Raw genomic sequence first — 24,407 nt, forward strand, 5'->3', positions numbered from 1 at the left:
ACATTTGCGCTATTCAATAGAAATATTGCATTTCATCAGTGTATACCTATAAGTAATGGTAAAGTAGAAACCATTCATTCAGACCAGAACCTGATTAACATTTCATGGGGCTCTAGTCTAGGTCCTGGCCTGGGATCCCCTTACCTGGGACGAATCTCTGCCAAAAAATGAAAAACATAAATTGAAGGCAACTTATGAATTGGTTATGGATGTGGACATGCTGATACCCCAAAACACAGAGGTTAGACGAGCATGTGTTCTCCAGTCGGAATTCAACACACTCTCATCCAACCTCTGATGCAGCAGGTCAACATGAAGGAATGCTGCCTTCTTCTCTGGCAGGATGGAAGAGTCTAGGAGAATTTAGTTTAGGACCTTCTCCACTGTCTGTGGGGAATAAGCGGTTGTGGGTGATACTTGACTGTAGGGAGAAGGGTATTTCTATAATATTGGCTTCTGTTCCCCCTCTTAAATCCCTTGGTAAATATGCTCCTAAAATGGCAACTTTACTAGTAACCATTATGAGAATTACTATATCAGTATGCAGTAATGAGTCTGTATTGTTAGTTATTTTAGGGAATAATCTCATAAATAAATAAACCAGTTCACTTTCCCATCAAACCACCTGCAGTTTGGTGGATTTAAACAGTTTCAAAACTGCCATCCATTACTGGAATATTATATTCGGGCACTCCAACCCACTTCTGAGACAGCACAGGAACCCGCATACAAGCGGCAAGGCTTAATTCTCCTGTTCCCCACTCCAGTGGGATTCAGGCTTCACTGCAGAGCCCCTTGAAGTGGTGCAGACGTTACATACAAAACTATGTCATCTATGCTGTTTGGAGGAGGTCATTACAGCCAGGAATAACCTGCCATTTAGACTGTCCAGTACATACATAAATTGCTGCATATAGGCAGTGTCGGACTGGGGCATGAAGGGCCCACCGGTGATTATGTTATAACTTGGCCCACTTCAGGGGCGTGGTCAACTGCCACAGAAGTTTGGCAAACCTTTAGAGTAAATAGTATAGTAAAGTTTAGCAAATACTGCTTGTGCATGCATACCCCATTAGTAACAACAGTGCACTGTAGAAGATACACCAATGTCCTGTGCAGTATAATGTACCTTGTATAATGTATAAATCATGAGCACATTCTAGGACCTGACCCCTATAATTGGAGGTGGGGCCCACTGGGGGTTTCCCCATACCTCCCAACAGTCCGGAAAACCGCGGGAATGTCCCGGTTTTTGGGGACATTCCCGCTGCCCTCCCGCGGCCGGCAATGTCCCGCGGCGAGGGGGGGGGCTGTTGGGAGTCCCCCTGCCAGCTGCTGAGCAGCGGTGAATAAATGCTGTGTGCATGTGCACAGCATCTATTCCCACAGCCAGGGGGCTGGGGCATGGCTAGAGGCTCACAGAGCCTCTGGGTCATGCCCCCATAGCGTCAAAACGGGGGCATGGCCTCACGGGAGAGCCGCGAGTACAGGCCACGCCCCCAAAATTAGGCCACGGTGCCTGTGGCGCGCAACACTTTGTCCCTCCTCTGTCTCCCTGAAAGTTGGGAGGTATGGGCTTCCCCTGTACCCCTGTGGGCCAGTCCGACACTGCATATAGGAGGTACAGCACAGTGAATATTTTGACTGTCCATGTGGACACCTATAAATAAGGAGCAACATGTTTATTCTATTTTAATTGACACTCCTTGCTAAGTCATATTACTCATTCTTCGTGAGGAATCTCTAAGGATATTCGCCCCAGGTAAACCATCATCTGAGCGGATCTCATTCGTAGATTCTTGCTTTAAATTGTGATTATGATTCATATGTATTATAAAGGCTGGCAAACCTCCATTATACTGGCTGCCGAAATACATAATCTAGCCCACCAGTCCCTCTAGCGGCTAAGACATTTTTTCTAAACGCCAAACAACTGTGTATTAAATGTGGTAAATTGGAGAACACAATTATTGCCAAGGAAGACATTCATTATATTTATTTATATATATAGTTCTTTCTTATTTAATGCACTGTATGTCATACAATACAACATTAGATGTGAACATTTTATTTGTACAAATTAAAAATACTGAATTTCCAGATCGTTGGAATGTTTTAGTCATTGCCAATCAGTTGGTGAGGACGATATTGGATGTGACATGGTAGTGTCATGTTGTAGGGAGGGTGGATCGAAGCATTTGATACACAGATTGGAGGGAATTCAATTCTGCCATGCATCCTGTGCCGCCTCCAGAGGCGCAAGTAAAAAGGAGTTTAAAGTCCATTAACCTGATGCATTCAACTTCATTAAATGCTAATAGGTATCTGATTGGAGCAACAATTGAATAGCTTTAAAAGATGTCCATTAGCATAGATGTCCAGCATGGGATGCCCTGCAGAATTGAATTCCTCCCATTGAGAGTTAGGTAGGGCATGTAATGGGATACCCAATAGCGCAGAGTAGCGATGTGAGGATTTTGTGAAACTGCTGCAGGAAGATTGTGGCATCAAACATACCTCTAGGACATGAAGTTCACACAGTGGACATTTCCTTTCATTCTTTTTATGCTCTACAAAATGATATTGTGAGCCGGGAGACTTGATGTATACTACACTTGTTCTGCCATTTCCCGAGTGATCATGCCCTCCAGTAAACTCTGTAGAAGCAGCAAAAACAAAATAAAAAGGACAATTAGACCGCCAGTAATAACTGAGCCCTGTTCTAGATTTCATAAAGAACATTTCCTACGTTATAGGTCTTTGTGAACATCTCTGTTCTTTCACTGTGGGCAAGTGATTAATATTGACCCTGGAGGGATCTGCTTGCTGACAGCGCTGTGTATGTTCGTTTTTTTTTTTCTTTTTGTTTTACTGTATAGTTTCACTGGCCCAAATATCTACAGTATGTAGGTCTTCTGTCTCGAAGCACAGAACCAATCGCAGAGCGCCTCTAATGAAATGTCTACAAAGCAACAAATTATAGCTATCAGGGCTTAAATTATTTCAATTATTTGGTATTAGAAAATACATTATGGAGTTTAATCAGCTGCATACTGTACTTGCTTACCTTCTCTAAATTCTCCAGGGAGAGAAAACAAACCACTCAGATCCCACCCCCCTACCCAGTAATGTGGGCGGTGGCCTGATAACATGACTCACATTGAATGGTTAAGCTTGCAGCTATGAGATGCTTCATTTCTCAGTGGAGGACACAATATGGCTGCCTCGCTGTGTGGGTCCGTTTTGGAAGAAACTTTTCATCACAAAAGCAGCTTTTTTTTCTCATACTTTATGTTCTGCAGCTTAACGTCTCACATTCTCCTTGTGCATGGGAGACTTCACAACCACTTAGGTTGTACAGCTAGATAATTAAGTTTACAAAAATAGCAACATATGAAATGAAACCAAGCACTAATAAGCCCCAGCCAAACAAATAAAATATGCATAACTTCTATATCCTTCACGCACAAATACATTGCCAAAGGGATTGTGGAAAATTGTAACTTGGCCATTTAGCATACAGACTTACAGGAAGTGAGTTTTAAAAAAAATGCATTCATTCCAGTTATATAGAGTTAGTTTACTGAGGAATAATAGATGTAGTGTTTTGGTGCAATCGCTATCAGTCAGGAAAAGCAAAGCAAGCAGAATACTCATTAATCTTGGAATTCTAAATAATTTTCTACTTCCAACCAGTTTTGTACAAATTAGTGATAGTGTGGTATATTTAGTCCAAGAGCCACCAGAACAATACAATGCAGTGAGCATGTAGCTAATTCAATAATTCACATATGCTAATGCTTGTGACCCCACCAGTGTCATTTCTCTTTTCTTTTTGATGCTCAGCAATACTGGAATACATATTAACTTGATGAGGTAATGCTTTTTTTCCCATGGAAGAGCCATTACCTGCCTACTCTAACCAGTGATATCATCTCTGCCATGATCCCAATGGACCTTCACTAAACATTTGTCTCGTGCTCAGGAAGGCTGAGTACAAGGATGTTGAGGGAGGCATTAAGAATTATAAAAACATTTATTGTCCAGTCCAGCATTATATTTTCTTCATGGTTGGGTCAGCAACCTTTCTTTACAGGAACCATCCTGGAAATTGATGCCACATAGTGTATGATTTTTTTTTATTAATTTTTTTAGTCTAAGTTTTACATATTAGAAGAAAATAAAATTAATTGTGGCACAAATGGGCAATTCCTTCATTGTGTCTCTTTGCACAATCGAATGGGACTAGCAAATCAGTTTTCATGGCATCTTAAGAGATCTAAAACCTGATACCTCTTAATGCATATACATGTCTGCAGTCATTTCATAGATGAAAGACAGATGAAAGATCACTGAAACACTGCCATCTGTTGGCATCAAGTGAAACTACATCTAGCTTTCGCTTACGTATATATTTTTATTGTGCAAGGTCTCATTATTCATCATAAGAAAAGTACTTGAATTTTTATATAGAGTATTTTGTATCGTAGTTTGTCATTCATTAATAGGAAATATCGGATTCGGTATGAAATGCCGGCAGTCGGAATCCTGATGGTCGAAATACCGACGCCGGAATCACGACCGCCAAAATGCAGACAAGGGGGGGCATGGATCGCCCCCCCACCCCCTTGCAGGCTCGCTGCGCTCATCACGCAGCGGGCCCGGTGCCTCGATACACTCTGCACACTATTTTATTCTCCCTTTATGGGTGTCGTGGAAGTGCCGGCATTGCATAGGTCGGGATTCCGGCATCAGTATTTAAGACCGCCGGCATATTGACCGCATCCCAAAATATCTATGTGTTAGATGACAATTGCAATTTAGTTATTACCATATATTATATGGCTCTATATGTAATAACGGGTTCATCCTGAAAATGTGAAGCCATCTGTCTATCAGATTTCCTTCAGTTTGTTATTTCCTTTAATTTTTTATTATAATTGCAATATGCATACCTCCCAAATGTCCCGATTTTAATGTTATAGTCCCGCTGTTTCACCTGTGGGCAGCAGTGTACAACTGAAGAGGTCTGACTACTGATACACCTGCAGCTCAGGAAATTCGCACCGCCACCAGTGATGGAAAGAGTTTCTTCTTCAAATATAATGCATATGTACTTTAAAAGTCTTTCTTTAATGACAGAAATAGACATTGTGAGCAGTACCAGCACTGGTGGCTAGTGATCGAACTGCAGTTGTGCTTTCGCAGACAGACTCATTGAAAAAGTTTTCTCACCTTTTTATTCTTTTTAAAAGATAATCAATAAAGTAACCCTCTGCAAGATATCTACTCTGTATATAGCTGAAAATACTTCTGGAATCAGTTACATGTCTGAGAAATTGATATTATGGGCCAAATGTAATAAGGTATGAGAATCAGAAAGTGAAAGATTGTTGGAGAGTTTTCCCATTTTTTTTAAAGCGGCATTCATTTAAATGGCAAAATCAACCTGGTTCTGCAGTATAAATGATTGCGGCTTTACAAAAATGGGAAAACACTCCCAAAATGCATTTGGCCCTATACGTTATAAACATTCAAGAATTAAATATGGGTAAACTTCTGGCAAATGTATAACAAGTCCTTGCCTTGTCTTTCTTCCATTAGATATGACTACGTGGAGGTTTTTGATGGAGACAATGCAAATGGCCGCCCCCTGGGCAAATTTTGTGGGAAGATTGCCCCATCAGCACTCATCTCCACCGGACCTTCTTTGTTTATCCGCTTTGTCTCAGACTATGAAACACATGGAGCTGGATTCTCAGTCCGCTATGACATTTATAAAACAGGTCAGTTCTAGTTTTATATTTTCGCTTACCCCTGAGTTACTGCAATGTTCTGGAATGTGTTGCTTTGCCTGCACTACTTTGTCATGAAACCTTGGGATGCATTCCACTGTGTTTTGATAAATGTTGTTTGATTTTCAAGGCTTCTGGTAATGCTCTCCAAACATATATATAGAGAGAGATCTGCTTTTGCAATACAATGTTTAATAAATCTAAAACTCCCAGAACATTATACATTACAGCTGCGGTTTATAGACCACATATTATAATTCTTCACTTGATTATTCTGTCCAGAACCTTGAACAGAATGTTTTCTGCGGGACACTATACCTTTCATAACTAAGGTCATTATCTATCTATCTAGCTAGCTAGCTATATATCATCAATGTATCACTATATCTATCTAGGAACAATTTGTCTATCTATCTATGTATCTATGTATCTATCTATCTATCTATCTATCTATCTATCTATCTATCTATCTATCTATCTATCTATCTATCTATCTATCGTGTCTGTCTGTCTATCTATCTATCTATCTATCTATCTATCTATCTATCTATCTATCGTATATATCTATCTGTCTGTCTGTCTATCTATCTACAGTATCTATCTATCTATCTATCTATCTATCTATCTATCTATATATCTATATATCTATCTATCTATTGTATATTTCTATCTGTCTGTCTATCTATCTACACTATCTATCTATCTATCTATCTATCTATCTATCTATCTATCATCTGTTGCATTGTAGGTCGCATTGCACAGAACTGTTGGAAAGTGTGTGTGTGTGTTGTGTGTGTGTGTGTGTGTGTGTGTGTGTTATTTATTCACTAACTATACACTCATTGATCACATTGTGACATAATGGATGGACACTAGCCAATACAACTTCCATACAAGATGCAACAAAATTCTGACTTTGAAAATAGTTTTTTCTACATAATAAAACTACCTGAACAAAGTCAATGTTTTCTACATTTTGAAGTCCAATACAAGGAGTCTGCCCCTAATCCTGCATTGTCCTTAACCCTTTGAGTGCAAAGGGAATTTGTCAAAATAGTTGTGAAAAGCAAACCTTTTTTATGAACTTTTTGAGTGCCATTGTTGCTGTGAGAGATCCTCATAATATCCGTTAAAAATGCCAGCGTCGCTCACAGCGAATGTTCTTTTTTGGGATCAATATTTAACTAAACTTCAATTAATTGACTTGGCTATAATTGTATTTATTTATACTAAAAGAACGGTTGCTGTGAGCGACGCTGGCGTTTTTAGCAGATATTTTGAAGATCGCTCACAGCAGCGTTGGCACTCAAAGGATTAAACCGAAATAAAGGCGCTCTATAAACATGTAAGGATGGCCTCGGTCTGAGGTCACTCTGGGTGCGGAATTAGGAGAATAATACATATAACTTTTAGTAGCTTATTTTCTTGCGATGCTGACCATGTATTATCACAGGATCTACAATTTCCTTTCCGTCCAACATGCCGGCACCCCTTAGAAATCCCAGTATGATCTCTCAATGCTCCTTCTGGCGACTAGTGAAGTGTGTTGTTTACACAGCTGTCCAACCCAACTTCACATTGATATTGAAATTACCGCAGTCTATTCCTCCGTTTGCTCCAGATGCCTGTAGTGAGCACAGTGCGGGATCATTTACAGTGGTTTACTATTGCAATGTTAGTTCATATAATGCACTAACTGTATTTGCCTCTTGGTGTAAGCATATTATGTGTCTGCGGGGGGTACAGTTAATGTGAAAGCTTATTGCATCTACATTGATTACACTGATAGGCCAAAAATAATATCTGTATATTGTGGCAAATGATAATCAAACCAATAGCTATAAGCAAAAAGGCAATGTATCAAATCAATAACTATAAGCAAAAATGCAATATGCTAATTGGGCGCCCAACTAATATATAAGTACCAAATCAACTCCACGCCGACGTGGATAGTGGGGGTATGAAAAGGTAGGGCGGATGCGTTCCGCTGAGCTCGCCACGCTTCGGGGTGGCGTGGATAGTGGGGGGGTGCGTCCATCACATTATATGTCATATTATACATGGATAGTACATTATATGGCATAAAACCTTATACAATTGGAACCCTATACAATATCAGATCCGATATTTTATCAGATGTCATGGCACCCGATATTGTACAGTAAATTCACTAACAACCCTATGGAAAAATCGCATCGCATCCGATATTTCCGATATTTCGCATGCAAAACATCGGATGCAAAACATCGGATGTGATGCGATTATCGGATGCCATGGCACCCGATATTGTATAGTAAAGTCACTAACATAGAACCCTATGGAAAAATCGCATTGCATCCAAAACATCGTATGCGATGCGATTATCGGATGCCATGGCACCCTATATTGTATAGCAAAGTCTCTAACATAGAACCCTATGGAAAAATCGCATTGCATGCAAAACATTGGATGCGATGCAATGCGATTTCCCTACGGTAACGGGCGTATGCTAATTGGGCGCCCAACTAATATATAAGTACCAAAAATAATGCTCTTATCACCCCCCACCCCACAAAATAAACCAATGACTTAAAATAGGCAAAAAAAAGCACAGAGTTTGCTTACTGCTTGTCTTGTGCCAAGTCTAACCTAGCAAGAACCATTTGTTTTGTTGCAGTTGTTACTTATCTGGTATAAATGAGGTACCGCGGGTCCTGCCGATAAGAACAGCACCCCCACAGCTCTACTGACTGCCTGTATAACTGCAACATTAGTCTTTTACATTGCACTAACATTGACCCTATGACAAATGTACAAGCAGAGAGACCACTTATTTGCATTCAGTAGGCTACAACATTGACATACCAAACAGAATATTGCCTGATTTAGAACGTTTCTTTAGGACTCATTCTGACTCTGTATTGGATAATTAAAAACCTGCTGTGTCTTGATGTGCATTTAAACAAGTAATTTAACTTGAAGTTCTCCAGGAAGTAACATATTGCTGTGTAGAAATAAATAACAGAGGGATATCAAGGTTCATTAAATCAAGGTAGCTACTCATTCCCACAGCAGGTGACATAATGATACCTGTCTCAGAACCATCTAAATCAATTGACTTTTCTCAGGTTCTTTACAGTCCTCATTTGATTTCTGGTATTTATATCTATATTCCGGTGTTTGCTTGTTTCCTGCATTAAACCCTCATCTGCTAGCGAGCATAACCTTTTTGAATCCATTGCTGCAACTTAACTCTTTGAGTGCCAACAATGCTGTGAGCAATCCTCAAAATGTCCGCTAAAAATGCCAGCGTCGCTCACAGCGATTGTTCTTTTAGTATAGATAAATACAAATACGTCAATTCATTGAAGTTCAGTGAAATATTGCAGCAAAAAAAGAACAGTCGCTGTGAGCAGCACTGGCAATTTTAACGGATGTTTTAAGGATCTCTCACAGCAAAGGGTTCACACAAAAGTTTGCTTGGCAATTTTCTCACCTATTTTGACAAATTCCATTTGGAACTCAAAGGGTTAATAACAGATTTTTTTCTTACAATGTGCAGATTGAAGGATGTGTTAGTCGGTGAGCACCGTATTCAAGGTAGAGGATATTAAATTATCAGCTCTATATAATAATTTGGTTCAAAATTTGCAAGTCCAATTCAATATGGAACTTTCCATTTTGAAAGGTATAATTCCTGTGTTGCTCGGTATAGTTGCAACAACTGGGGGAGGGGCAAATCTGTCATAGAAACAATAAATAACCAAGTTTATGTATTTTTTGCAGCTTACAGATCAATATCCAATTAAGCTATATAGAACAGAGATTTAATTAGCAACATAACTTTGACAACATAAAACATCGTATTAAATAAATGTCACTAGATAATAGCATAATAGCGTAGTATTAAAAAATAAACATAACTAAGTTGATCAAATGTGTTGAACTTTCTGCAGCATCTCTTAAAAAGACAAACCACCAGTGGTCAACCCGCTTTGGGCCAAATTAATTTGCTACTCTTAGACCAGGTCAACTTAACGCACTTGTCATACTGTATTTTAACCACCCACACCCCTGTGGTCAGTACTATTCCGTTAGAAATTGCACCTTCGTGGACATGTTGCACTGTAATTCTGCAGGGGGAAAGTAGTGATCACCTCAAAATATGGGGAATAAGATGGCAGGGTAGTATGGAAAGCTGTTGGTGGCCATAAGTAAAGTATTTGAGGTTTTTAAAAGGTGTCAAATGGCAGGTTTTAGCATTTTTTATTAACAATGGAAAATTCTTGTATTTCTCAGCAAATTAAAGCTTCTATGTTATTTGACAGTGCATCCATCTAATGTGATAGTTAATTGTTTTAAAGGCAAAATAACCCTAAATAACCACTTTTAATGCCAGTGGAAAGTGCAACTCTGCCAGCGGTTCTGAACACTCCGCCATCAGCGCATCATTTCATATCTCCCTCTGACATTCCGTTAAACATGATCTCTCTAGTTGCAGATATGCATTTGGGAACTCAACAGCATTGACTGAAATGCCCATTACAATCCCTTATCACGCCCCTGAGACAACTTGTATTTGTATTCACTTCAGGCCATCTCCTAGCAGGGGTCAGAATGGCCATAGACCTTACAGGGAAGATTCCTGGTAGGCTGATGCCACTGTAATGGCCACTTATCAGCCAGTGACTTATTTTTAAGACATGGCCCTGCCCAGAGTAGTGTCCTGTCCCCCCCCCCCCCTCTCTCCCACACAAACAACTTTAGCCGGTTCACAGAGCAGAGTACCCAACGCTGCAAATATTCTAATGCGGGTGCCCATCTATATCCATTGTGACATCTATTAAAGGGACAGGAGTGAGTGCTAACTGGGGTGTAACAATTTCTGGGGTTTTATGGGCTCCAATGGGGGAGGGGATATTTGTGTTGTTCAGGGGACTATAGTAATGAGTTGTTTGTCTGTTTGATGGAGGTTTGTGGTTTGTGTTCAATCTCATTGTAGGGGGGGTATTATTTATTTGTAATGTGGAGGTTTGTGGTTTGTCACAGCAGCTTACAAGGTTTGGGGGACTGCTAATGGCTTGCACTCAGGCTTAGTGATGCAGATGTAACATGTGCCGAGAGAGTTAGATTTGGGTTGGTTTTTGTACTACAAACTGATATCTATATTGCAGTGCAAAAATAAAGCAGCCAGTATTTACCCGGCACAGAAACAAAATGTCCTGTCCAGAGACAGGACACCCCCCGGACTGGATACTACAAGTTTGATGTCCGGTCCGGCATTCCGGGGGTCTTGTCCGGGTCCGGTTTTTACCCATACCCAGATACAGGTCTTCTGCAGAGCAGAGTGGTCAAGTTGGGAGATATTTTGAGATAAGTAAAGAAATATATGTTGGTGTAGCCATGTATTTATATCAGTAGAAAGAGGGAAAGTCATTTGTTGGATGCATTTTAATTTGTGGGATACATTTGAATCTGATGTACAGATACTTATCATATCTATTTGCCACAAAAACAAACAAATCTGCCGGGTTGATAAACAGACATGGATTCCAGAAAGATAAGGCAACGACACTCTCAGTGCTGCAGGAGTGTTTGTGCAAGTTAATAAATTCAAGTTGTCAGAAGGTGGCCAGCCTTTAAAACTCTACTAACTTGTAGCATAAACAATTTCACTAATCCCTATGTTAGTGCTGAGCTGTAATTTATGTAACCTGACAAATTCTTAGATACCTTGATGTGGACAAACAGGATATTTGGATAATTTATGTATTATTTACTCTAGCCGATTCATGTGAGAATTTTCTAAAGAGTTATTTGACTTTGGCTAACACTCCCGAAGGTTAGCAAATGAAGGCACTTTTGGCCACACTGCCTGTAATCGCAGTTTATCATGCAAGCACCCAATACAAAACACTTTACTGCTCCACCTGTGTCAACATCGCCACGAAACACTCACTCTCCCTGGATACAACCAAGAATTACCTTTCACATTAACATTTTCAGAAGGCAGAGGTCACATCTGGCAAGAACGCAGAACAAAAAAAAATCAGCCCTCTGCAGATTTTAAATTTCACCCACTTGTAGGAAGATTTCTCTGTAATTCAGAAATAAATGCCTGTCAACCTGCTGCCTTAAAGATTTAAGATTCAAGGGTCTATAATTATATCTCGGGGGATATGTCAAGATTTTTATAACATGAATTTTTATTGTTCCCACATGACTTAATATTTGTCATAATTCTTCTGCTGAAATTGCTACGTACAAATGGCAATTCAGATTTGACTAACACAGGCGTGAAGACGTGTTAATTCAAAACCCTTGCTGCTTGCAATTATTTGTGAGACCTGTAGAACTATGATATAAAATGACTGAATTTTATAGTTGTAAACGTTTGTTTTAATCAATCACATCCATTCTATTTTTCTTTCTGTAGGTCCAGAGTGTTCCCGGAACTTTACAGCAGCCAGTGGAGTTATAAGGTCTCCAGGATACCCTGAGAAATACCCCAATGCCTTGGAATGTACTTATATCATCTTTGCTCCAAAAATGTCAGAGATCCTGATGGAATTTGAAGGCTTTGAACTGGAGTCAGACTTCAATGCTCCTGGGGGGCGGTCCTGCAGATACGATTTCTTGGAAATATGGGATGGGTTTCCCGGAGGTAGGTAACTGACAAAATGCATTTCCTTAACTTAGGATATAGGATTCATTTATATATACTACTTGCAGAGATCCAGGACACTGACCAATTAACCAATAATGGGGCAGATGTATTAAGCCTGATGAAGAGATAAACTGGAGATAACGTGGACGGAGATAACGCACCAGCCAATCAACTCCCAAATGTAATTTTTTCAAACACAGTTGATTGGCTAGTGCGTTCTCTCCTTCTACTTTATCTCCACTTTATCTCTTCACCAGGCTTAATACATCTGCCCCCATTATGACCTATTAGTACAAAAAGCATTTGGTGTTATTGCCTCTGTTTGTTCTCTTGTATAGTTTGGATAAACAAACAGCAGAGCGAGTCTGTTCAACAGGACTGCAGACCCAGTCCGCCAGAACACCTCCACTGTCACTGACATGATATTACGACTATAAGGGAAAGTTATTAGTTATAACTGTTATATAGTAATCTACTATTTAGGTATGGTAGCATGATTTTCACTTAAATTGAAGGGGTCTGTCAATGCAAATGAGGAGATATCATTGGTTTTTGTCTTTTGATAGTGTATAGTCGGACTAACCACAGGCATATAAGGAAGCAATGTACTTAGCCTTGAAAAGTGATAAAATTCAAAGTGATAAACCACCAACCAACTACCTCCTAACTGTCATTTTTCAAATACAGCCTGTAACATGGCAGCTAGGAACTGAATGGCTGGCACTTTATCACTCTCCATTTTATCACTTTTCAAGCTCAGTACATCTGGACCTAAGAGAGTAGGGGGGCCTGTGTGCAGTCTCCATCCAGGCCCCCTGCTCTGTAGATGGCAGTGCATTTGTGAGCACTAGTCTACTGTGCAAGTGCAAATCTCTGGGGCAATGGCTCATCAGCCATATTCCCAGTGATGTTACTACTGCGCATACGCAAAATGCTGGGAAAATGTCTGCCCTTTCATTTTCCCAGTGATTTATGTAGCACTGCTGAAGTGGGACTCCGGAGGGGTAAGTACTGAAGAAATGAGTGCAAGGAGCACCACACGCCCTGCACCCATTATAGATATTACGCCGCAACTACAACCATTGTTGTTAGACCTTCATTTATTCTGGGCTGGTTGGATGATCCTATATATAAATATATATATATATATATATATATATATATATATATGTAGTTTATATATAAATATACACTGTGCAGAGTTTATTTTACTATGGTGCGGTCTTCTGGATGATGCTAAATAAAAAATAAGAAGTAGATTGTGATTGGTTGCTATGGGCAACATCCCATCTTCAATTGAACTCCCATCTTAGTAAATAAACCCTTACAAGCACTTTACAGTATATATAGACAAGAACAGTATTTCAGCAACAAGTTAAACATTTCATTGTATAAATGATACTAACACAAGGCAGTTTGAATCTAGGTTTAAGCACATATTAACAGCTAACAGTATCCCTGAAGTTTCAAAATTGTCCCTGTATTGAAGATGTAGTAATCCAAGTTCACTTGCTCTGTGTAGAGATCCCATTACTGTATAGTAGGAACTATTGTGCAGTAATAAATTGTCAGGGACCAGCAGTTCTCTACTAATACAGAAACTTGATCAAAACAGTGTTTGAACGATAGCAAGCTTAGAATGTGGAAATTGGCGCCTTACAGTTTCCATGTAGCTGCAGATAAAAAGCTTGGCAGTTCCTGAGACTTCTGCAGGCAGTAATGTGCAACCAACTGTTCTTCATCCGATTTGCAGGCTCTTGCTCGCCGCGCTGAACACAAAAAGCCTCATTCAAGCACCCGGTTTTCACACTTTGATTCCACTGACCACACCAGAGAACAATGCTGGGTCTCTTGTTTCCCCTCCGCTGTAGTTGGCATCTCAGAAGCTTTTGTTCTCATCTCATAGCCTTTTGTTCTGAGGCACGTACAGTGTAAATATTCCCTAGATATGAATCTGGCACATATCTGCTGACACAATCTTTTCACAATCTTAGCGGAACATAAGATAGGCGCCAGGATGTCAGTATGTAGATTGGGGATGGGTGGATAACTGGTATGATGCTGTGTTAGACATGAAGCCTCAGGGGCATATTTAGGACTATGGTCTACATGTAATTAGTCAATAAAATGAAATGTTAGAAATAAAATCTGTATTTCTAATAATCCATTCTGGTCATAGTTGCCTACCCTCCTGCATTCTGCAGGAGACTCCCTGAAATAGCAGCAATCTCCCTCTCTCCCTCATTAGTCTAGTAATCTCCCTCATTTCACCTAACCCACATTACACTGGTATATTTTTGGCGAAAAAAGGAATTATAGATACATTTACATTGAATCATCAGATCAATTTACCAGCACTTTAGCAAGTATAGTAGCTCTTACTAACTGCTTTGGGGCTCATCTACATTTTTATAAAATTAATTTAAAAAGATTCCTCTTAGATGTAGCTGTACACACCCACACTTCTAGGTGCCATGTCCACAATCTCTTTTTATAATCTCTCCATATATGGAACTAGACACGCCCTTTGGGTGGAGCATGACACGCCCCATCAATGGGGTTGCTTTGTTCTACTACCAACTATAATCTCCCTGAAACTAGTTTTCAAAAGTAGGCAAGTATGATTCTGGTGCCATGGGCTTGAGTAACGGCAGTCCTATGAAAACCCGATCCCACTTAACACGTGAAATTTGCATTTCTAAAGCTAATTTTCATAATATCAGGAACTTGTTAAATATATGGAACAATATCACAATTATCGAACCTCCCGACAGTGGGCCTGGCCCATAATGGTCAGCATAGAAAAGGGCTGTTCTCATGCCTCCACTGGTGGCATAGTGGTGCCACATCCTAAGTACTAGATTAAACACCCTGAAAAAAAAATGTTCCTGGTGTACCCTAATAGAAAAACTCAGTCCAGAATGTTGACATGGTGAATGGCAATGTTTGGTATGTCGATCATTCAGTTTTGCTTGGTCAAGATGAGTATCCCTAAAGTTAACCACAGCCTAACCCTACTCTCATCCTAATCCTAAAATCAGTAAAACATCATGGGGCCAGATGCACTAAGCTTTAAAAGTGATAAAATGGAGAGTGATAAACAACCAGCCAATTAGCTCCTGTCTGACATTTTTCAAACACAGTCTGTGACATGGCAGGTAGGAGCTGATTGGCTGGTTGTTTATCACTCTCCATTTTATCACTTTTGAAGCTCATTTAGACATTTTGTCATTGTTGACATTGTGAATTCTGGCATGTTAAGTGTCAGTATCAAGACCATGTTAACTTTCTGTGTCGACATGCTGAATGTCAACATTATGTGCAGGAGCCCAGGTGCCCAATGGGATTGGACACATTATTGGAAAAGACCATAGTATATGTATGGGTCGATTTATAAACAGCAACATTTAAATCAAACCTACCAGGATTTTACTTAGCCAAGGTCTATAAAGTGTATGGAAATCTCACCTTATTAACTTTGATGTCACTGAAAAATAATTTCATTGCTTTTTTGGACAGATAATAAATGCATTTTTTATTGAACTTCGGCTATTGCAGCTCTACAATATATGCAGAGCAGTTTGGCACGGAGTACATAAGTAAAACCGATATATTACACAAATCTAGATTTCCATCATGTTTGTTCTCCATATTACTTTTTCCCCTCTTTTGGCTAAATATAGTTCTGAAACGGGCCAGAGATTCATTCACTGCTGCTGTCTATAGAAGCTAATGACATTTCTCACCTCTGCAGAGCAATATATTACAGTCAGGAACATTTCCTTCCCTGAACATAGGCAGAGCTCTTACATGTTAATTAGTTCTCAGAATAATAGGAAAGCAATGTGTTATGTAGCTGGAGCTCGCATGGTAACAGGGGTGTGAGGAATTGTAGCAACTTTAAATAATATTAATGAAACTTGCAGCTGTGACAGACGCAGCCTTCCCATAAGTATGAGTGTACCGTATATATGCTGCAACCAGCTTTTTATAAATGTGAGTGTGTGTGCGTACACACACACACACACACGGGTATGGGTCATTGGGTCGACCAAATTTAGCTCGATATGCATTGGGTCGATGACTGAAGGTCGACACCTGAAATAGGTCGACATGGGTAAGGTGGACAGGGTCAGATGGTGGACAATGGGAAGCTAGACAGTCAAAAGGTCGACATCTGTTTAAAAAAAAAATTGTCCTGATTGTTGACACAGTTGACATGGGTACCGCGTCCCCTCGCATGGCTCATTGCGCTTGCCATGCTTCAGGCACAGTGCCTCACTGCGTTCGCCACACTATTTTATTTTCCCACCACGCCATAGTGATTGGTAGGGTATGAAATACCGCCTGTCCGCACATGTCAGCTCAAAAAATGTGAAAAACCCATCTCATGTCGACCTTTTTGACTGTCAACCTTTCCATTGTCGGACTAATGCTTGTGTCAACCTTCCAACCCTGTCAACCTTACCTGTGTTGACCTATTTCAGTTGTCGAACTAAGGCCTGTCGATCTTCAGTGGTCAACCCAATGCTGTGGTCGACTTAATGACTGTATCACACACACACATATAATCGCACACACACACACATATACTCACACACACACACACACACACACACACACACACAAACTCACTGAGGGCTGATTCTGATTTGGGAGCAAAGCACCAGATGCAAGTAACTGCACGTGGGCAAGCCATGTTGCACTGTGCTGGCCCCTACAACTGTGATGTCAATAGCACGCTTAGGGATCGGGGCCACTGATAGGGGCGGCACTCTGCCCTTCCATGAACCCTGCAAGCCACATGAAGATGCTGTAGGGCAGTGATGATGCCAACCACAGACCCATCTATGCTGTGCCGCAGCACTGCTCACACACACTTGTGAAGGCCCTGGCCAATGTTCCCTCTAATTTATGAATGCTGTGTGTGGCAAAATATATTGGCTGTGCAACTTTGAAAGGAAATTTACATTTTTGTGGGTCACATAACAGTATAAAGGCCTAGTAAATGAAATGGGTAATTTTTATATGCCCACCTACAGTGCCAGGTACACATGCCTCCCATAGTGCCAGGTACATATGCCTCCCAAATTGCCAGGTACATAAATGCCTCCCACAGTGCCAGGTACATATATGCCCCCCACAGTGCCAGGTACATATGCCCCCTACAGTGCCAGGTACATATATGCCCCCCACAGACATTACCCTTACCATGGGGCTGTCGTGCCTAAATCCAGTGACTTCGGTGGGCCGCAGGATGGGCTGCTGCTGAGCTACTCTGTGTGTGATATGCGCACTGTGCGGTGCCACTGGAACCACAAAGCACGCAGGCTGGCTCCAGGCTAAAATATGTTGGCGCCCTGCGCAACATGCCTGGAGCCAACTGCAGATCTGACAGGTGTGCAGGCAGCAGGTGGCAACATAACTTTGTGCGCTCGGGTGTAATGTCTGTGCGCACGCTCAGCGAGTTACTTTCTCATGCAAACACCTTTATTTACTTTATTTAATTATTTATTCATGTATTTATTTTTTTATTTTTCAGGGAAAATACTGAATGCTTTTGCTGTATTTTTACATTGCAATATAGTTTGAGTAGGAATTTAGGAGTACTGATATAGCACATTTTTTGGGATTTTTTGAATTTATATTCTAAACATCCTAGCATCTGATGTGTGTGACCTCTAGCATGTATATATATATACACATCACATTTCAAGACTTATAAACTAAACCTGAAATAAAGACTCGGAGACTTAGGTTTGGCAGAAATTGTTAGCTGATTTATTTAGCACTTTTAAGCTAGATTAATTTATTAATAATTAATTAATGGTGGCCCAGAAAGAACGGCTAATTAACCAAGCTCCACCCACTCAATCTGCATACATAATCAAGCCTACCCTAACAAGCGGTATCCGCTCGACCTACTGCATTGGCTACCCACCCATCAGGGTGGGGTCGCTGCCCCCCGAGCGGGTGATCGAGCGAAGGCCTAAGCCAATGAGAGGCGAGCGCACCGAAAAGCAAACATATACGTAGCATCATCATCATTTGAATAAGTAGTAATTCTATTAACCTGCCGTTCTTTCCCGCCTATCAGCCAACGCAATTAACACCCACCCCACCACATTAACATAAGGGAGGGAGGGCGGGAAAACCTTCAGGGAAGAGAGGAAGACTCCACCCCTTTCTGACCTGATATCCCAGCTAACACTGCCCATTCCTGCGTCCTTATTGGAACACCGAGTCACATGCTTCCCAAGGTCACACAGCAGCCTTGGATGTTTAACCCACTCCATGCCTATTGCATGCATTACGTTATTCTAAACATCCTAGCATCTGATGTGTGTGACCTCTAGCATGTATATATATATACACATCACATTTCAAGACTTATAAACTAAACCTGAAATAAAGACTCGGAGACTTAGGTTTGGCAGAAATTGTTAGCTGATTTATTTAGCACTTTTAAGCTAGATTAATTTATTAATAATTAATTAATGGTGGCCCAGAAAGAACGGCTAATTAACCAAGCTCCACCCACTCAATCTGCATACATAATCAAGCCTACCCTAACAAGCGGTATCCGCTCGACCTACTGCATTGGCTACCCACCCATCAGGGTGGGGTCGCTGCCCCCCGAGCGGGTGATCGAGCGAAGGCCTAAGCCAATGAGAGGCGAGCGCACCGAAAAGCAAACATATACGTAGCATCATCATCATTTGAATAAGTAGTAATTCTATTAACCTGCCGTTCTTTCCCGCCAAAGCGGGGACTCTGCACGCAGAATCCCCGCCCCGCCACCAACCTATGCAACTGAGCTACGACCAGAAACAGATCCTCCAATAAAAGCACAACCATCCCTAACCAGAACGTACCCCCTATGGCCGGAAGAGACGATGGCACCACAACCGAATCCACTCAAGTGGGACAACAGCACCTCTGGCTGCTACAACCCACCGTGCCACAGCTCAGTTAAGCTGCTTCTGAGCCTCCTTAAACACCTTGCTATTCCTAGCAGTTCTCAAACGGAGCCGGGGAACAACAAAAGACCAAACAAGGTGCAGACCACCCAGCTGTATTCATGGCGGCAAGATCACTCAAGATCAAGGCCCACAGCTCTAATTGGGACATTTTCCCAAGAATCGTTGCCTCCCAGATGAAGTACCAAGACCTCAGGCAACCCTTACTGGCGGACGTTCACCGCAAGGAACGCCTCACATTCACGCCAGTACAGCCCCCGAACTCCAAACCACCAGACCAACAGTGAGAATTTGCAAACCAGCCCGCCCCCATCTGAGGCCCAGCCAGCTGCCTAGTACAAAAAGGAAATGCCCAACTATTCCTACCCTGATCCAATCCTTCCCCACCCCCAAAGGAGAAATTGTAAAGGGGGGGGGGGGGCAGTAGTATTATATTAAAGGGGACCTAAACATAAATAGGAGGATCTGCCAAAAAGAAAATAAATTTTTCTGTTGCAGCACAATTTTGGTGCTTAAAGACATGCTCCAATACCAATTGAAGCCATACCAGGAAATAAAGAGGGAAAGAGACAAACAGGGGGAGGGCAAGGTAATGGAAGGGGATAAGGAAAACGGGGTGTACTCGGCCGGAGAAAAAACGACTGGACCTGCTGAGGAACTCTTAATTGAGACTATAGCCGAATCAGAGTGATCGAATTCAGTTCGTCAGTTCAGGCAAAAAGCGAGAAAACTCCGGACGCTGGCCCAACAGCAGAGCGTAGCTAATCCCCGAGTAGGATGGACAAGGATGGGGGAATAAACAAATGACCTCAATCATCACACGCATACACAGCGCTAGGACAAGCAGCGCAGCAGGTGAGGCCATAATGTACTTCCTATAGCTTGCAGAGCGCCATCTCTCTAAGGATTCAATGTCCGCCATGGGCCAAAGAGCAGTCGCGGGAGACATGACAGCCCCAGTGCAGAATTAATGGGTTCCAGAATTCTAGAGGGAAAAAACCCAATCCCGCCTAGCAACTTCTCATTATCAAAGCGCGCTGTCAACTGGTCACAGAAAAACCAGTAACCGCAGCAGCCAAGAGCCCTCCAAGAAAGGTCAGAGCAGTGTATAACTGTTCGCCATGGTCACAGGACAGACGGCACAGGGCACCACAGACCCAAGGATGCCATCCGCCCCTGGCTGCCTGATCCGCCCCGTATCGCATAATCCTAAATCACAGCACCCTAAAACCTAGCCTAAAGTCGAGCCTAACATGGACGCAGCAGGAAGGACATGGAAAATACAAGGCGGCGCAAGAGAGTCCCATAAACAGAGTCAGCGCAAAGTTCCACCTATCGTAGCAGCGAATAAGAGGGGGCGCATATAAGGGAAACTAACCATCGTGGGGTACTGGTACTGTGAGTCCAGCCAGTCATAGCCCCAGTAACTATGAACCTTCTCGTGAATCTGCGGAATGCCACAAACCCGCTAAAATGAAATAAAAAGACATGCCCGCAAATTAACGCACCACCAAAGCCCGGGATTACCCGGAACTAAAACAGCCCACACTGGCAAGATAGGCCTAAAATGGATGTTGAAAAGCAAATATTGCAGCGCGAGCTGCCCTAACGTGAAAGCCCCAGGAGACCTGGCCTTCTGGTTGTAATCGCCTGTGCTGCGCTAAAGTTATTACCCCAAAGGCAAAAACCTGCCGGCGCAAAACCAGTGGGGGCAGCTGTGCCAGAAAACAGCTGCCACCTTGCAGTGACAACTACTAGAGCCAGCTAGATCCCAACCCTTTAAAGTACCCCCAGAACGGAGGCCCCGCAGTCAGGTTCCGCCCAATTAAAGCAGACAAGCAAACCAAGCGATGGGATCAGGCCATGCCTGCAGTGGCCCCTGTTAGTTAGAGGCAAACAAGTGACCCATGGGTAACACACTACATGCCATTATAATCTGCCCCAAGACAGAAATGTGCCTGTCGTAGCGCCACCTCCTGCGCTTCCCAGCACGACTCTAATGCTTCACCCAGCCTGTATGTTTTGTAACTGGGGGTGTGTGTGTGTGTGTGTGTGTGTGTGTGTAACAGAGGCCATGCACAGTGTCAATCTGGATTCCCAGAATTGACTGGTAAGTAACCGACCCCTCCATTCTATCCTCAACAAGGGGCACACTGAAATGTCAAAATAGAGGACGGAAGCTACTCAGGAGCCCAGTTCAGTTTTCAGAATAAGCAGGGCCAACACACAGCAAATCCTGACGGTAGTGAGAATTCCAGCCCCAACACTTCCAGGCCCCAGTGGAAAAGGTGTGTAACCTCTTGCCACATGCGCAAGAAACGGAACCCCCAAGGGTTTGACAATGAAGTATTCCTTGGTTCCCCATAGCAGATCAGTTCGCTAAGGCTAGTGAATAACAGGCTATGGGGAGATAATCCTGATGTATTTAGTCATGGCATCGCTGCTATTTAAATGGCAGCATTGATTACTTAGCGCATTATGGGGAACATAGGTAACCATAGATAGCTGCCTTGGACTCATTAAAAGTCCTTATTTTAATCCACCTGGAAGCGTATGCCTACTAAAACTTATAATTTTTTTTTTTTTTTTGAAGTATGACTGGAATATTATAATTGAAACTAATGATTATTACCATGTTAGAGATTTTGTCTTTCCTTAAGTTGTTTGCGACCCATTTGGGAAGCAATTATTTGTATTATATAGCTTCCCCTCTTAACTTGTAACTTGGTGGGACTGCTATGCTCTTACTGGTGCATGTCCTAGTGTTTCCCCCCCTATATCCTTATAGATTGCCAGCTAGCAGCAGTGTCCTCTCACCTCCAAAATGATCCTCTGTCACTTTTTTTTTTTTTTTTTTTATTAAGACCCTGTAACTGATTCTGCTGCCCTATATAAGAACCCGTAACGGATTCTGCTGCACTATATAAGAACCCGTAACGGATTCTGCTGCACTACAGTATATAAGAAACTGTAACGGAATCTGCTGCGCTATAAAAAACACTGTAACAAATAAATAAATAAACTTGAATGACCCCTAATCAGTGTATGCGCCCGTAACATAGCCTGGAACGCCGTAAGGGTTGCAAGGGGATATTTCTGTGCGGGAACACAGCTCTGCCTACGTACATACTTGATGCGTTCTGTCGCCAATCATGTAATCTCTTCCCTCGCACATCCTTATTGTAGTTTTGCTAAGCAAATGGCAGATCTTGTACCCTAGAATATGGCTAATCTGACCTGTAGAGGCTAAGCCCCTAAATAACTCATAATGCTGGTACTGCGCTTCCACCATCATATTATGTAATCTATTAAGTCTGCAGCAATAATCTAAAATGCCTGAATAAATGTCCTGGAGAATGATGGCCCCTGAGCTGAACTTAATTAAAAAAACTCTATAACCAGGGGTTGAGGATGTTCTAATAGAGACAGAAACACCAAGCCTTACTTGGAATCGCCAGTTAGGCTGAACAAGTAGAAAAATCACCCTTTTGAATTTACCCCCTGCGGCTCTCACGCAATACCGGAAAGACCGCCGTGTATTCGCAGAGCCCTAGGGCCGGCGAAATAAGCCAATTCCTCTCCCACGAGAAAAAGGCTGCTACCCTCCTACGCTTTGCCCGACGACCCCAACCTCGTATTTGGGCTCCCATCCGGGGCCGTAGAACAATGCTAATATTAGACCCCTTAGCAGAGGAAAAGGGGGGGGGGGAGGGGATGAGTGAGCAGTGCTGGAGTTGCCAGATGAACAAAGTGACACGGGCTCGGAAAACCCCGCTAGAAGACACCTCACGTGAAAAATCAAGGTTCTGCCGCCCATGCACCAACCTCAGATGACTCTCCAGGACAGCATCTAAAACCGACTCCTCGGCCCAGCAGCATTATCACCCCAAGAAATACTCTCTATAGGTGGCCACGAAGACAGCTGGCCCCTAAATAACCGGATAAAATCCGGGCACCCAGGGATCAGCCCGGCCTGTGTCCACTGGGAATGCCCCCGTACAGCCCAGACCTCCTAGGTGGAGGCCCTAGCAAGGGAGCCATCCCCAGATGACAGGGCCATGGAAACACGGAGGGCCAAGGAGAGAGGGGGAACCCCTGCAGGGGGAAGGGGGGGGGCGCCCCTGAACCCAGACTCGGATCCCGAATGCTCCGCATCGCTAGGGACCCGCCGCCCCCCCAGGCCCCGCCCCCGAAAGCCCTGCCGGACACCAGACTCCTCTGCGACAGCTAAGCCCCATATTCATGTGTCAGCCTGCAGGCTACGAAACCCCATACCTGTTCAGGGACAACTATCCCACCAAGCCTGCATCCCCCCCTTCAGCGTCACTGACCGACTCCTGAAGCTGCAGAGCATCGCCCTGCCCCTTAGCTCTAGACAGCCGGGGACTGCGCTCCACATATTGTTATTTGTGTTTAATAAAAAACCTGGCAGGCACTACAGGTCCCCACCAGGCCGCGCCAGCACCATGAGGGGAGACAGCCAGAGTACCTGCGGCCGCCGCGCGAGAGGGGATACGGCCAGAGTACCGGCGGCCGCAACAAGGTATCCCGCCCCGCGATACAGCCGCCGGGAAGCGTCGTGCGCAGAGCGCCGTGAGGGGAGACACAGGGTAGCGGCGAGCACTCCCATAGACTGGGGGCCGCCGCGTGACGTTACCCTGCCCCGAGACACAGCCAGGAAGCGCCGCGAATAGCATCGCAGCCCTGGATATGGGTCCCCCACCGTCGGTCTCCAAGCCCTGGTGCCGGGGAGAAAATATGCCACCGGAGGTATGACTAATTTTTTTTTTTTTTTTTGCAAAAACTGACATGCGGCCTGGCTGAAAGCCACCAAAGGGTGAGGCGGGGGGGGGGGGGGGGGGATATAGTAAGACTACGGGACATTCAAGCCAAAAGGCTTAAGAATGTCACAGAAATTGAAACCCCCTTAAACTATTTTTAAATTAAAAGTAAAAAGTATCCCAGATGAGTTTAGAAAAACCCTAA

General features: G+C 42.8%; 1 protein-coding gene across 1 annotated transcript in view; it reads left to right on the forward strand.

The window, feature by feature from the left end:
* NRP1 (neuropilin 1) overlaps positions 1 to 24,407 on the forward strand; it is a 159,519-nt gene that overhangs the window by 45,686 nt on the left and 89,426 nt on the right. The window contains exons 4-5 of the mRNA XM_083188848.1: positions 5,605 to 5,786; positions 12,211 to 12,438. Of these exons, the coding sequence (XP_083044974.1) occupies positions 5,605 to 5,786; positions 12,211 to 12,438 (410 nt within the window). The remainder of the gene's footprint in view (positions 1 to 5,604; positions 5,787 to 12,210; positions 12,439 to 24,407) is intronic.

The sequence above is a fragment of the Crinia signifera genome, chromosome 5 (genome assembly GCF_055691185.1).
Source record: "Crinia signifera chromosome 5, ASM5569118v1, whole genome shotgun sequence".
NCBI classification, from domain to species: domain Eukaryota; kingdom Metazoa; phylum Chordata; class Amphibia; order Anura; family Myobatrachidae; genus Crinia; species Crinia signifera.